At 46.4% G+C, this 12,505-nt stretch overlaps 1 protein-coding gene across 1 annotated transcript; it reads left to right on the forward strand.

Annotated features, from left to right (window-relative positions):
- Window positions 1-134: 134 nt before the first annotated feature.
- NCSTN (nicastrin) lies at window positions 135-10,539 on the forward strand (the record flags this gene model as incomplete). Its single annotated transcript, XM_079547557.1, has 17 exons — window positions 135-258; window positions 869-973; window positions 2,434-2,557; window positions 2,918-3,036; window positions 4,072-4,217; window positions 4,400-4,550; window positions 4,668-4,777; window positions 5,076-5,228; window positions 6,590-6,694; window positions 6,857-6,934; window positions 7,089-7,258; window positions 8,480-8,582; window positions 8,859-8,954; window positions 9,395-9,482; window positions 9,611-9,765; window positions 10,055-10,267; window positions 10,417-10,539. 17 exons carry the CDS (start codon window positions 135-137, stop codon window positions 10,537-10,539), a joined length of 2,163 nt encoding a protein of 720 aa, XP_079403683.1.
- Between the last annotated feature and the right edge of the window lie 1,966 nt (window positions 10,540-12,505).

Genomic DNA, 12,505 nt, shown 5'->3' on the forward strand with positions numbered 1-12,505 from the left:
CCTCCACGTCGGCGCCCCGGAAGTACCCTCTCCCAACTTCCACTTCCGGCCATCGAGCGGCGGTCCTTCCGCTGACACAGTGCGGCTTCCGGCGCCGCGCATGCGCGGTGGCGCTGGAGGAACTGGGCTGGAAGATGGCGGCGGTGGAGAGAGCCGGGAGGAGGCGGGGAATGACGGCTGTTGTAGGGAGCTGCTGGGTCTCGCTCCAGGCTTGGTGCGGGCCGCTGCCGGCGCTGCTTCTCGCCGTGCTGGTGGCGGGTGAGGCTGGCTGGTGGAGGGATAGGGCTGGGCCTGTGTGATCTGGGGCCGACCCCTCGCAGAGGTGGAGGTCTTTTGCGAGGTGGGGCACTGGGAGCCCCGCTGAGGGAGCTGGGTTCGTTCAGCCTGGAGAAAAGAAGGCTGCGGGGTGACCTCTTTGCAGCCTTCAGTACCTAAAGGGAGCCTACAAACAGGAGGGGAGTCAACTCTTGGAGAGGGGAGATGACAGCAGGACATGGGGAAATGATCGGAAGTCGAGGGAGGACAGATTGAGGTTGGATGTCAGGGAAGTTCTTTGCTGTGAGGGCGGTGAGGTGCTGGAACAGCTGCCCAGAGAGGCTGTGATGCCCCGTCCATCCCTGGAGGTGTTCAAGGCCAGGTTGGATGGGACCCTGGGCAGCCTGGGCTGGTGTTAAATGTGGAGGTTGGTGGCCCTGCATGTGGTGGGGGGGTTGGAGATTTGTGCTCTTTGAGATCCATTCCTACCCGGGCTATTCTGTGATTATGTGAGCCCTCTCCTGTGCCCCCCCCACACTGTTTTAAGGAGGGCTTTGAAGTGTGGGAGCTCCTGGTTTATCCTCCCTGAAGTGGGCCTGTGTCCTCTCCTCAGGCTCCTGCGAGGGGAATTCGGTTGAGAGGAAGATCTACATCCCCCTGAACAAAACGGCGCCGTGTGTTCGTCTTCTGAATGCTACACACCAGATCGGCTGCCAGTGTGAGTACAGCTGGAGATGTTCCTTAGGGTGGCCATGTCCAGACAGATGGGATATAAATGCTGCTGTCCTGCCTGAGTCAGCATTCCCTGTGTTTTCATCACTGTTTGCTGACTTTTCCAATCCCATTTCAGTCATACTGATGTGTTTCTTCTGAATTGAGGATTGGGCCTTAAGAGAGGCCGTGTCCTTGAAAATCCATGCCTTGACTGGAACAGAGCAGCATTTTCAGTGCACACAGTCAGTTCCTGCTCAGGGCAAAGCTAAGGTACAGCACAGCATCGTGGCTGCAGATTCTGCTGTCTGTGCCCAGCCAGCATCCCGGGGTACAAGGCAGAGTTGTGAGCCTAATGTAGAATGTGTTAGGTGTTAACAAGTTAGGAGAGGAAGGGGACAGAGTGTTAGGAATTAAGAAAGTGACATCTGAAGGGACTGGAGGGTTTGGCTTAGCTGCTTGTGCACTACTTGCTAACTTTGTATGTTTTTTGTCATATTAAGGTATAGGAACAGGACTGCTTAGCTAGTAGAAATGAGAAGAAAAACAAGGGAGCCCAATCCACATAGTACTCTTTCCTGAAGTTACTGTGTGTAGAAAGGGGTTCCTATGAGTCAACGTTTTGTTAATTTGTAATTGAATTTTGCTTCCTGATTGAGTCACTCCTGCAGCAGAGGTTGTCAGCTGCCACTGCAGGGCAGCACAGCTTAGTCTGACAGGTAGCCCAAGGTGCATTGTTCCCTGACTTCTGCCCTCTGACGTGAGCCTGGTGTTAGTGCAGACACGGGCATGGGGTTCTGCCTTCTCAGTCATAAGCAGTATCCAGTGATAGCCATTACTAACTGTGGGCTTATTTGTATCAGTGGATTCCTGTAAAAGTGTTTTGTCTGCCCTCTGCTTTCTTTGGTATGGGATGAAATGACAAGCAGGGAGACCTACTCAGTTGCTCATCCCCTTTGTGGCTGTGATCTTTTGCTCTTATTTCTCCCTATGCACCTCCAGGCCTCCTGCTGAGCTCTCTTTGAGCTCCCAGTTTCTGAATTTGCAATCTTTAGCCCTCCATGATGGTCAGCTGCTGTGACTGTGTCCTTGAGACAGGCAGATCCTGTCTTCCCCTTGTGTTTTTCTTCCTCGTGCTTTTCTGTCTTGAGATCTCATTTTTCTGCTGTATTATGCCTTACTGCCTGCAGCTCAAGTCAGTGCTCAAACAAAGCAGGCTTTTAAAGCTCAGAGCTTGTTTCCATTACTTTTTATTCTGCACTGTTCACTGCTCTTTCCTGAGAAACTGCTGTTCTTCTATGTCAATGAAACGGTGCCACTTCACCACATTGCTTCCTCCATCTCTCATCTTGTATCAGCTGTTCTTCCTTAAAGCTCTTCGATCCATGCTGCCCTATTTTGGGGTTGTTGAGGGTGTGAAGGAAGTAGAACACAGTGAAACATGAAGGGTATTTTCTCTTTCCACAGCCTCCATCAGTGGAGACACAGGGGTGATACATGTGGTCGAGAAGGAGGAGGACCTAAACTGGGTGCTTGCTGATGGCCCACACCCACCCTACATGATATTACTGGATGGAAATCTCTTCAACAGGTCAGTTGTCATAGTTTTTATCTTCCCTAGGTCACAGGAGCCCAGAAGACCAATGTGGACCCATAATTTTATGATAAAAAGTGTCATTTTTCAAGTGAGCGATGGCAAAATCATTCTTTGACTGTACTGAAGTACAGTGAGGGTGGCACTTTTGTTTTTACTGTGTTTTACTGCATGGGTTGGTTGAAGTTTTCTGGTTGTTGCCATCTTAGTACAGTTCTCAACTGGTGAGGAGAAACGTTATTTTGATCAAAAACATCATCGTGGGCTTGAGCATAGCGTGCATCAGCAATGACACATCTTGGATTGTAACTTTTCATTAATGAATTCAAAATATCACCTATATTTTCTCTGTTCCAGGAAGGTAATGCAGCAGCTGAAGGGAACCTCACGAGTGTCAGGCCTTGCAGTGTCTATTGCCAAACCTAACCCTCCCCAGGGATTTTCTCCTGGTTTGAAGTGCCCCAATGATGGGTTTGGTAAGGAAATGTGAAGTTTTTCCTATTGCTGGGAGGAGAAGTAGTGCCATTACATTGTAAGGTCAAAGCAAGAAGGGCAAAGGGCACGTGAAATTGCAACTTCACATGTCAAAATTAATCTAAGATAACATGCTTGATATGTCCTTTTGAAATAACTGGTCTGAGCTGGAATCTCATCAGTTCTTAGTGAGGCCTGGACTGATGTTTGGGGGGACTGATAAACTGGATAAACCAGCATGAAATTGCTATTCAGTCTGACCAAGGTTTGCTGCAGTTTCTTTTTCTTTCACTTTTGAAACACAAACTTTTTCCACACCTCGTCATTAAAGCTTGATTTTGCATAAAGTGGATGAAACATGTTAAGCTCTCTGAGCCATTTGGTACTGTTTTTGATTCCTGCCTGAGTTCCCCACGTGATTTCAGTTAGGTTTTCACTTTACTATTTATTTATTTTTTCAGGCAGTTAATTTACTGTCTTACACTGTGTGGAGAGAAATTGCCTTTCTGTAGTTTGCACTCAACTTTCTCCTCCTCAGCTGTGAAGGATGATGTGCAAACTCTGAGATGAGTTTGTGCTGGCATTTGTTGCCTCTTTGCCTTCATGCTGCTTGCTCAGTACCTAGGTGTTAAAACCATTGGCACATTACAGATGCCTTAGGGGTATTTCCAGCACATGATGAGCTCAGAAAATGCTGTTTAGTATGTTCCTCCTTTTGGAGTATAATGTTTCTCTGTGTGCCTCCACTGCTCTCTCAGCATGTGATAAATGCTCACTGAGTGCTCCTGCCAGCCTCCTGGCATGGGATGGCTTTGAGCATGCATGTTTTCTATTCTCCATGCGTGGCACAGCGTTCAGACTCTGCCACTCTGCCTCATGCAGTGACCAGCTCCACGTCTAAGCTTTGTCAGCTGGTTCCCTAGCCCATAATGGTGCTCGTTCTGTTCTTGCTGCCATTTTCTCAGCAGGCCCTACCTTTGCTGTAGTTTGTTATTCTCTCTGCAGGCTCAGATTTGCCCATTTCTTTCTATTTCCAGGTGTCTATTCCAAAGACTACGGCCCTCAGTACGCACACTGCAATAGGACTGTGTGGAATCCAATGGGGAGTGGGCTTTCATATGAGGATTTTGACTTCCCCATTTTTTTACTTGAAGATGCCAATGAGACTCAAGTTATTAAGCAGGTACTTAACTTTCCCAGACTGTGAGAGAGGGGAGCTGCCACACAGTTCAGGAAAGGGGCCTGAAATTGAGCTAACTCAGCACAGATGTTGACATCTACAGAAAAAAATACATGATCCAGCTTTATAAGCAGTACATCATACGATTACAGACAAGTTTCGTGATGATGTTTATTTCTGTCCAGTGTTACCAAGACCATAACGTCCCTACTGATGGATCTGGCCCTGAGTACCCTCTGTGTGCCATGCAGCTTTTTTCCCACATGCATGCTGTCACCAGCACTGTTACCTGCATGAGACGCAACTCCATCCAAAACACCTTCAGCATTAATCCAGGTGAGCAGATTTCTCTCCTTGTCATGATAAAACTGGTGAGCTGCAGCTGACAAGGTTGTGTTTCAGTTCTCTCTGCTGTAATCTCAAGTTTCAAGCAGTGTTGTTTCTGCTTTTTAGAGACTGTATGCGATCCTCTGCTTGATTACAATGTGTGGAGCACCTTGCACCCTATTAATTCATCTGAAAAAGTTGATCCTAAGAAGGAGTTTATTATGGTTGCTACACGGGTAAGTATCTCTTAATCTTGCTTTGCAGAGGGTGGACTGGAAGGGTTATGGGAAGATGTCAGTGTAGGGTCTTGTGAGAATACACTTCTCTTAGTTATTTCCATTTCTTCCTGTGCTCCTGCCCTTCTTTTGGATTGGATTGGCTATTGCAATTGATGTTTGGAGTTTCATTGGGCAGTATAATTTGATTTTTTTCCCTTATCAGTGGGATGAGTGGGATTAAAAAGAGGTAGCAGATTTGGTTTCCCAGTACAGTATCCCTCTGCACATTTCTTATGCCTGCTGTTCATGCTTGCAGATTGACAGCCATTCCTTCTTCTGGAACATTGCACCTGGGGCAGAGAGTGCTGTCTCCTCTTTTGTGACCCACTTGGCTGCTGCTGAAGCCCTTCATAAGGCATCAGATGTTCATTTGCTGCAAAGGAATATAATGTTCACCTTCTTCCAAGGGGTAAGAGCAGCAGCCTCGCTCCGCCATTTGGCTTGTTTCAGAGTAGCAAATCAGCCTTTGGCTCCTTGCAAATGAACTCTTTCCTACCCTTTGTGCAAAGTCATTTATCTGCATCCCCACACCGTGGTTCTCTCCACTCCCCTGGTGAGAACAGGATCTTAATTTCACTGGGATGACAACAGCAGATGGAGCTTCCAATGGGGCAGTGCATATTCTGCCCCACAGTTCATTCTGGATGAATAAGTCAAACTTTACTTTTCCTCCTGTCTCTTCCCACTGTGCTTCTCTGTATGTCCCACTCCCATTCAGAATGAACAGCAATGGCTAGGCTTTAAATTCTGAAACAAAGCCCAGAAAAAAAAAACTAGATTAAAAATATATGCGTTGACAGCATCAAAATGTAGTTCATTTCTGAGAGCCCAGCACTGGAGTTGGCAGCTGTGGAAAAAAACAGAACAAGCTTGTGGAGGAGAGACTGACGGCCAACAGCTGATGTTCCCCTGAAGGCATCTACATTGATGGCTTCTTTTGTGCAGCTCTGTGAAACTGGCTCCCACAGCCCCATGCTGTGGCCATGTGACTCCCTTCATTCACCCTCCCCAGCACATACATCCCTATTCAGAATTTCCCTCAGGGAGATGAGCGTACAGCACTGTAGAGCAAACGCTCTCTGTCGTGCTCCCAGAATGTAAGTGGAGTGATAAGACTTGGCTGTATAATAGTCAAGAGGAAAGTCTGGTGGCTGGCTGACTTCGCTGTCCTTTTCTGTCATGGGGATTCTCTTCTTTGGGGCATTGATTCATTCTAGATAATGCTCAGCTTCTTGCAGTTCCCATGACTGTTGATGTCATCTTGCCTTCCCTTCCTTTTTCTAGGGAAACAGATACCCCTCCTTCCAGGAGAGCTTCACATGTTTAATTCCTGGAATGGAGGATTTTCCCTTTTCCCTGACTTCCTCTTCTACTCACCCAGAAACAGAGGGGTTGTACACCAAAGTAGAGGATGTAGTATTGCCTCTCTGCTGTTATTTGCAGTATCGTTATGAGTTATCAGTACTTGCAGAAGTCTCTCTCTGTGCCTTTCTTGCTTGTGCAGTAGCTATCTCCTGGTTTTTTTGCTGTTTACCTTCAATTTTGTCCTTTGCTGCATCGCAGCCTACAACATAATATTTCCTTTGGTATTCTGGTGTCAGCCAGGCTATGCAAACCTTCAGAAATACTTGGTGCAGCAGTTAGCCCTCAAACTTTTGGTTCTGTTCCACCTCGGCTTCTCAAATGGTGCTGTTAATTGGGCCAAGCAGCGTTCTGTATGTGAGTCATGCATGGATTTGTTTCTTATTTCTTTTTATTACCTTGTTGCAGGAGACTTTTGATTATATTGGCAGTTCACGAATGGTGTACGATATGGAAAAAGATAAATTTCCTCTCCGTTTGGAGAACATCCATTCTTTTGTGGAGTTGAATCAGGTGAGAGACGAGCTGGGGGATATTTTTGATTCTTTATTTGTCTGTAATAATTTAGGTGTGGTTTTCTCAACCATCGTTTTTCACTGCTTTTGTTCTTTTTTCTGATCAGGATTTAGTCATGCCCTAGTATGTGTTGAAGGGGTTTTGTTTCTTTCCTTGCAGGTGGCTCTAAGGAATGGCTCCATTTTGTGGATGCATACAGACCCCGTCTCTCGGTTGAATGCAACTGTTGAGCCCCAGGTGAGTGAAAGCAGTTTGTAGTTGTTCACCTAACTGAAATTCTGAGGCATCCTTAGCATTTTACAAACGTTCAGGATGTCAAACTTCCCAGATAAAAAAACAACTGCACATTCAAAACAAAAAGAGTGGAACAGTGCTGTTTTCTCCTTTTCAGATTAAAAACCTGCTCGATATTCTGACTAATAGCAGCGTAGGAGCAAATGTCACTTTCCAGGAAGTTGGATTTTCTCAGTCTCTTCCTCCATCTTCATTCCAACGCTTCCTTCGAGCCCGGCACATTCCTGGCGTTGTCCTGACCGACCACCAGGCTTCCTTCCAGAACAGGTACCACTCTGGGCTGCCCCATGGCCAGAAGCAGTGGGGCCGGCAGAGGGCAGCCCCAGCTCCTGCAAGGCCTCTGCCAGGCCTGTGCTGCCCAACACATGTGGAACGGCAGGCTGGGGGGAGTGGAGGAGCAAACGTGTGCCATGTAATTGAACAAGCGCAACATAATTATTCTGACAACCGAAAGAAATCCAGTTTTGTACAGAAAATGTTCCCCACAGCTGGCTGGGAGCCAGAGGTGAGCAAATGGCAACTGAGCGTGCCTAAGCCTCATCTGTTCTTCCAGAAGCTAGATGCTTCTTTTTATTTTTTTCTTTTTTCTTTTTTTTTTTCCATATAGCTTTCTATTTGTGATGGCAGAAAGCCCCAGGCATTACAAAGGGCACTTTCATTCACCTCACATGACCCTAATACTGGGTGTTCCTTGGGGATCTGCTTCTCTTCAACTTTGGAAATGGGGATGAGGGGTAGAGGACAGACGTCCCCTTTTCGCATCTTCTCTTATCGCCTTTTCCCCTTCATCCAAGCTCTTCAAATTGTCTCTTTGCCTTTTCTACCCTCTCTGTTACTGAGAATCTCTGGCATGATCAAAAGGAAGTGGCTTCTCTTTCTTCCCTTTTAGCTCTAAACATGCACTGCTTTGAAGGTGCAGGAGGAGCTGAGGTGAAGGACAGCACACTTCCCTGGTCTGTGACCATCTGTAGGCTGGGGAGATCGATCCCAGGTTGTCTGGGAATGTCAGGTGTATAGACCATGCAATTCCCAGTTCAGCTGTATGTGTTGCAGACTCTTTGGTGTAAATCTCTCCTAAAGTTTGCTTGGAATTCCTCACTGCCTTTAAAACAAGGCATTAATAAAAACCCACTAGCATGACTTGCATTGAAAGCTCTCTTCCCACGAGACCTTCTGCATGAGTTGTCCTTGCCTCAGTTTCTCTATCCATTTAATAGATGGGGGCTGTCGCCCACCTGAAAGCTAATCACAGCTTGTAAATTGCTTGGTGATCCTCAGATGGGAGAAGCTGTGGAAGGGCCAAGTTAATTATAAAGCCTCATTAAATGGTTTAAGGAGCGTGTGGCAGGGCAGTGCTTTGGCAGAGCTGTCTCTCTGCTCCCAGGAGACTGCTCCCACTGTTTGCTTTAAGCACACTCTGAATTGAATTCCATGCCCTGTGGTTTCTTTCTGCTTCTCCCCAACCTCTGTTTGCTTTCTTCTTTTCAGATACTACCAGAGTATGTACGACACTCCAGAGAACATCCGGATGCAATACCCCGAGGGGCTTAGCCCCGAGGAGACCCTGGAGTATGTTACAGACACAGCCAAGGTTCCAACTTTACATTTTCTTTAGCTGCTCTGTCTGGGATGGATGGGGCTTTCAGTAGGGGCAGATTGCAGGTGGGCTCACGGAGAGAGGGGGAAAGCTGCTTCCAAAAAGAGGCAGAAAGAAGGTGGGAATGCTTTGTAAGTTTACAAAGGCAATAAGGCACTCAAATGCTGGTGCGATATAAGCATGTTGATGGATGTGTAGGTTCTGGCTTGCTCTTAATTGTTTTGCTGGGTCTGTCTATCTTGATTAACACAAAGTACTCTTCCTTTGCAGTCTCTGGCAGAAGTTGCCACAGTGGTCGCCCGTGCTCTCTACCGGCTTGCAGGGGGAGCCAACGACACCTCTGCTATTCAGGCAGATCCAAAAACGGTACGAGCAGATGGAATTGAGTCCCTGGCATCTATGATGAGCCCTCACGTACTTCCCTTCTGTCTCTGTTTATGTGTGTTTACACAGCATGCTGTCCTGTCTGTCTCCATGAGGGCTTTGCCTCTCCCCCCCCTTTCTCCATCACAGCTGAATGAAAAAACTTTCGCTCTACTTCCTTGCCTTTCCGTCTCAGGGCAAAGAAGTGGAAACTGAGGTGAGGTGGCAGCGTGTGCCACAGGGATCAAGTAAGGAATCGATGGATCTGGAATGAAGCCCTTGTTTTCACATAGTGTACAGTTGTGACATATAGTCTCTGCTTTGCTATGCTCTTGGTCTCTGTAGTGAAAAGTGTATTCTGTGCCAAATAATCTTGAGAGATGTAGCCATTAAGACGCTGTGTTCTTTCCTCTTTGTATAAACCAATTTACATTTCTTTCCAGATCACTCAAATGCTCTACGGGTTTCTGATTAAAATGAACAATTCCTGGTTTCAGTCCATCATTAAACCAGACCTGAAAGGGATTCTGGGTAAGCAACATAGGGAAGAACACAGGGATGTGTTTGACCCCATATGTTACCTGGCAACTTTGTCAAGCTCCACAGTATCACTGCTTCTGGCATTTTCCCCATCAATTCCAATTCTCTGACTGTTCCAGGTGATGATGTTCCCCAGCACTACGTTGCTGTTTCCAGCCCTGTGAACACTACCTACCTTGTGCAGTATGTTCTGGCCAATCTCACAGGCACTGTTGTTAACCTCACCAAGGAAGAGTGCTTGAACCCTGAAAAAGCACCTAATGCTGAGAAAGAAGTAAGTGCCATTAGAGTGGCAAGGACAGATCTGCTGTTCAATTTTCTGGTTTTCTGCTTTTGAGGGAAGCTAGTTAGGATTGCTTTGTACTGCCTGTAATCACACATGGGAGAGCTGGATCAAATCCTTCAACAAGAAGGCATTCTGACACTGAAGGGCAGAGGAGGAGTAAATGAAAGGATCCCCTGATAATGAGAACAGTCAGAAAAACCCTCCTCTCTCTTACCAGAAGACAGTCTGGTTATTTGCTAGTGCCTCGCTGTCTCCTAATGTCTTGTTTTCGTTGCAGATGTATGACTATGCCTGGGTGCAGGGTTCCCTGGACCCTAATTCAACATCACGAGTCCCCTACTGCGTTCGGTCAACCGTTCGCCTGAGCAAAGCACTCTCTCCTGCCTTTGAGCTGAGGGAATGGGGATCTACAGAGTATTCCACATGGACAGAGAGTCGATGGAAGGAGATCCGTGCCAGAATATTTCTAGTAGCCAGCAAGGAGCTGGAGGTGAGTTTGCACTTTGCATAGTGCCTTAGTAGTGAGTCGTCTCTGTGGCTTTCTGACAGTGACCACCCCACCCCCATTCAATAAAACTTCTATGAGATTTTTGACTGTCTTTGTTGCAACAATGCTAAGTATTTCTCATCCCTTCCTAGATAATCACTTTGGTTGTGGGCATTGCCATTCTGGTCTTCTCTCTTGTCGCCACACATTTTATCAACGCCAAAGCAGATGTACTTTTTAGCATCCCTCGGGACCCTGGGGCTGTGGCTTACTGAAGATGCTCTCAAAGCATGAGAAGTCTTAGTCCTTGGATTACAAATATCAAAGAGAAAACTACACTGGAATGCCCCTCTCTCTGGATAGGGACGGAAATGGTTCTCTCCAGAGCCTCCATGCTCAAGTTAGGAGCCCTGAAATGTAAGAGACTGTGTGCCTATCAAGCCCAAAAGAAATTGTGACTGAGAAGTTCCCGAAGCCTTCTGTTTTTAATTTGTCCTTACTCTGAGAGACGTGAGAGGATTGTTCCTGAATGCCACCGAGGTGACAAAGCAATGGACGTGTTCCCTACGTGATGGTGAGGGTGGGAGGGGTATTTTCTCTGGGATATGTGTGGACCAGTGCATTTCCATGGTGTCCAATAGCATGGGTTGCCTGTTAACGTCCAACAGTTGCTGTGAATCTGTGTATATACTACAGTGCAGGGAGGACAAGCGTGTTTAACACATGATTAGTTGTAAAATATCCTTTTTTTTAAATGGTGCAATATTTTCTGGGTTTTGTATATATATATATATAAATAGTTCTGTTTAATTAAAAAAGAAATCTCTGCTTACAGATTAACCCATTGCCTGCATTATCTTTAGTTGCTGCCCAAAGGACCAAAATCAGTGGGTGCTGCAATATGTTTTGGTCTTGGGAGGAACAGCATTTGTTTCAGCTTAGACTGATAGCTCTCCAAGGCAGGGATGGCTGCTCGTTTCTTACAGTGCTGTCTGTGGTGATGCCTTGGTTCATTTTAGGCACTGGTATATGAAACATTTAATAAAGAGCGTGCTCACAGCAGGACTGGGCTCTGAGGGCCAGCAGTGATGGCTGACCAGGCATTCAGCCATTCCTGCTTGTTCCTTTTATGTGAAAATCCACCTGTTCTTCAGCAGTGTTGATTCAAAGATGTGATAGTGCTGTTGTCCAAAGTGAGGAGCTCAAAAACAGGTAGGGAGGATTAATCACAGAAATCAGAGCTGACTAGCACTGAAGCCAGCATCGTTTTCGCTTCCCTAGAGGGCTATGCAGGCTTATTGTGTTTAAGTCTTTTCTCAACTAGACATAAACTCTGGAGTTTTAAAGTAATTCAGACCTTGTGCTTTCAGTGCTTCCCTGAGGGAGACTTTTTCCAGTTGCTAATGCATCTTGCTATCAGGAAAACTGTTCCTGATACTTGGCAGAATGTTTCAGTGCCTGATTTATTTTCATTTCTTCTAGCAGCACCGAAGAAACTGAAATCTCAGTTTAAATGGAGATATCTTTTCTTTATAGTAAGGGTTTTCATAGCCTCTAACTCCTAATCTTTGGACAGAATGAATCCGTTTCCCCCAAATTATTGACTATTTATGTGCTGGAACATGCTTCAGGTGAGATAGAAGACCTCAAAACAGCATGTGATCTGACAAGAGTTTTGTAAAGTACGTTTTCCCCCTCATAAGGTAAGTAGGTTATATTTTCTTTACATAGCCAATTAATTTCAAACCTAGATTGGATGCTTGGGTTTGGGGCTTTTATTTTCATTAAGGCTTCTGGTTGGGTTTTGTTGGGTTTTTTTTCTCCTCTCCTCGCTCGTTTTCCCCACACAAACAGAAATAAACCCTTTCACCACTCCCAGCCCCATTTTCCACTCCCAGCTTTTTGTTCCGAGCTGCTCTCTGGCGAAGCAAACAAACAGCTGCCTCCGTTGTCTGTGCCTATGCCACTCCTCAGATGGCCAACAGGTCTCCCTGTAGACAGTGCAATGAGCAGCCCTCCTATCAGTGGCTGACAAGGGGACGGGAGAAGCAAGGGGCTAAGCTGGCAGCTGCTGTGGCAGAGACACATTTTCCATAATGCTGCCAATGCTGGAGAACACCAAAAGTCTTCGCTCGACTGTCAGCCCAAAATTTACCCCTCATCATAGATCTGTGTGTCCTTCAAACTTAAGGTGCCAGCAGTGTCGCTGAGCAGAAGGGTGAAAGGAAAGTAGCCATCAGT

The sequence above is a fragment of the Tetrao urogallus genome (genome assembly GCF_951394365.1).
Source record: "Tetrao urogallus genome assembly, chromosome: 28".
NCBI lineage: Eukaryota > Metazoa > Chordata > Aves > Galliformes > Phasianidae > Tetrao > Tetrao urogallus.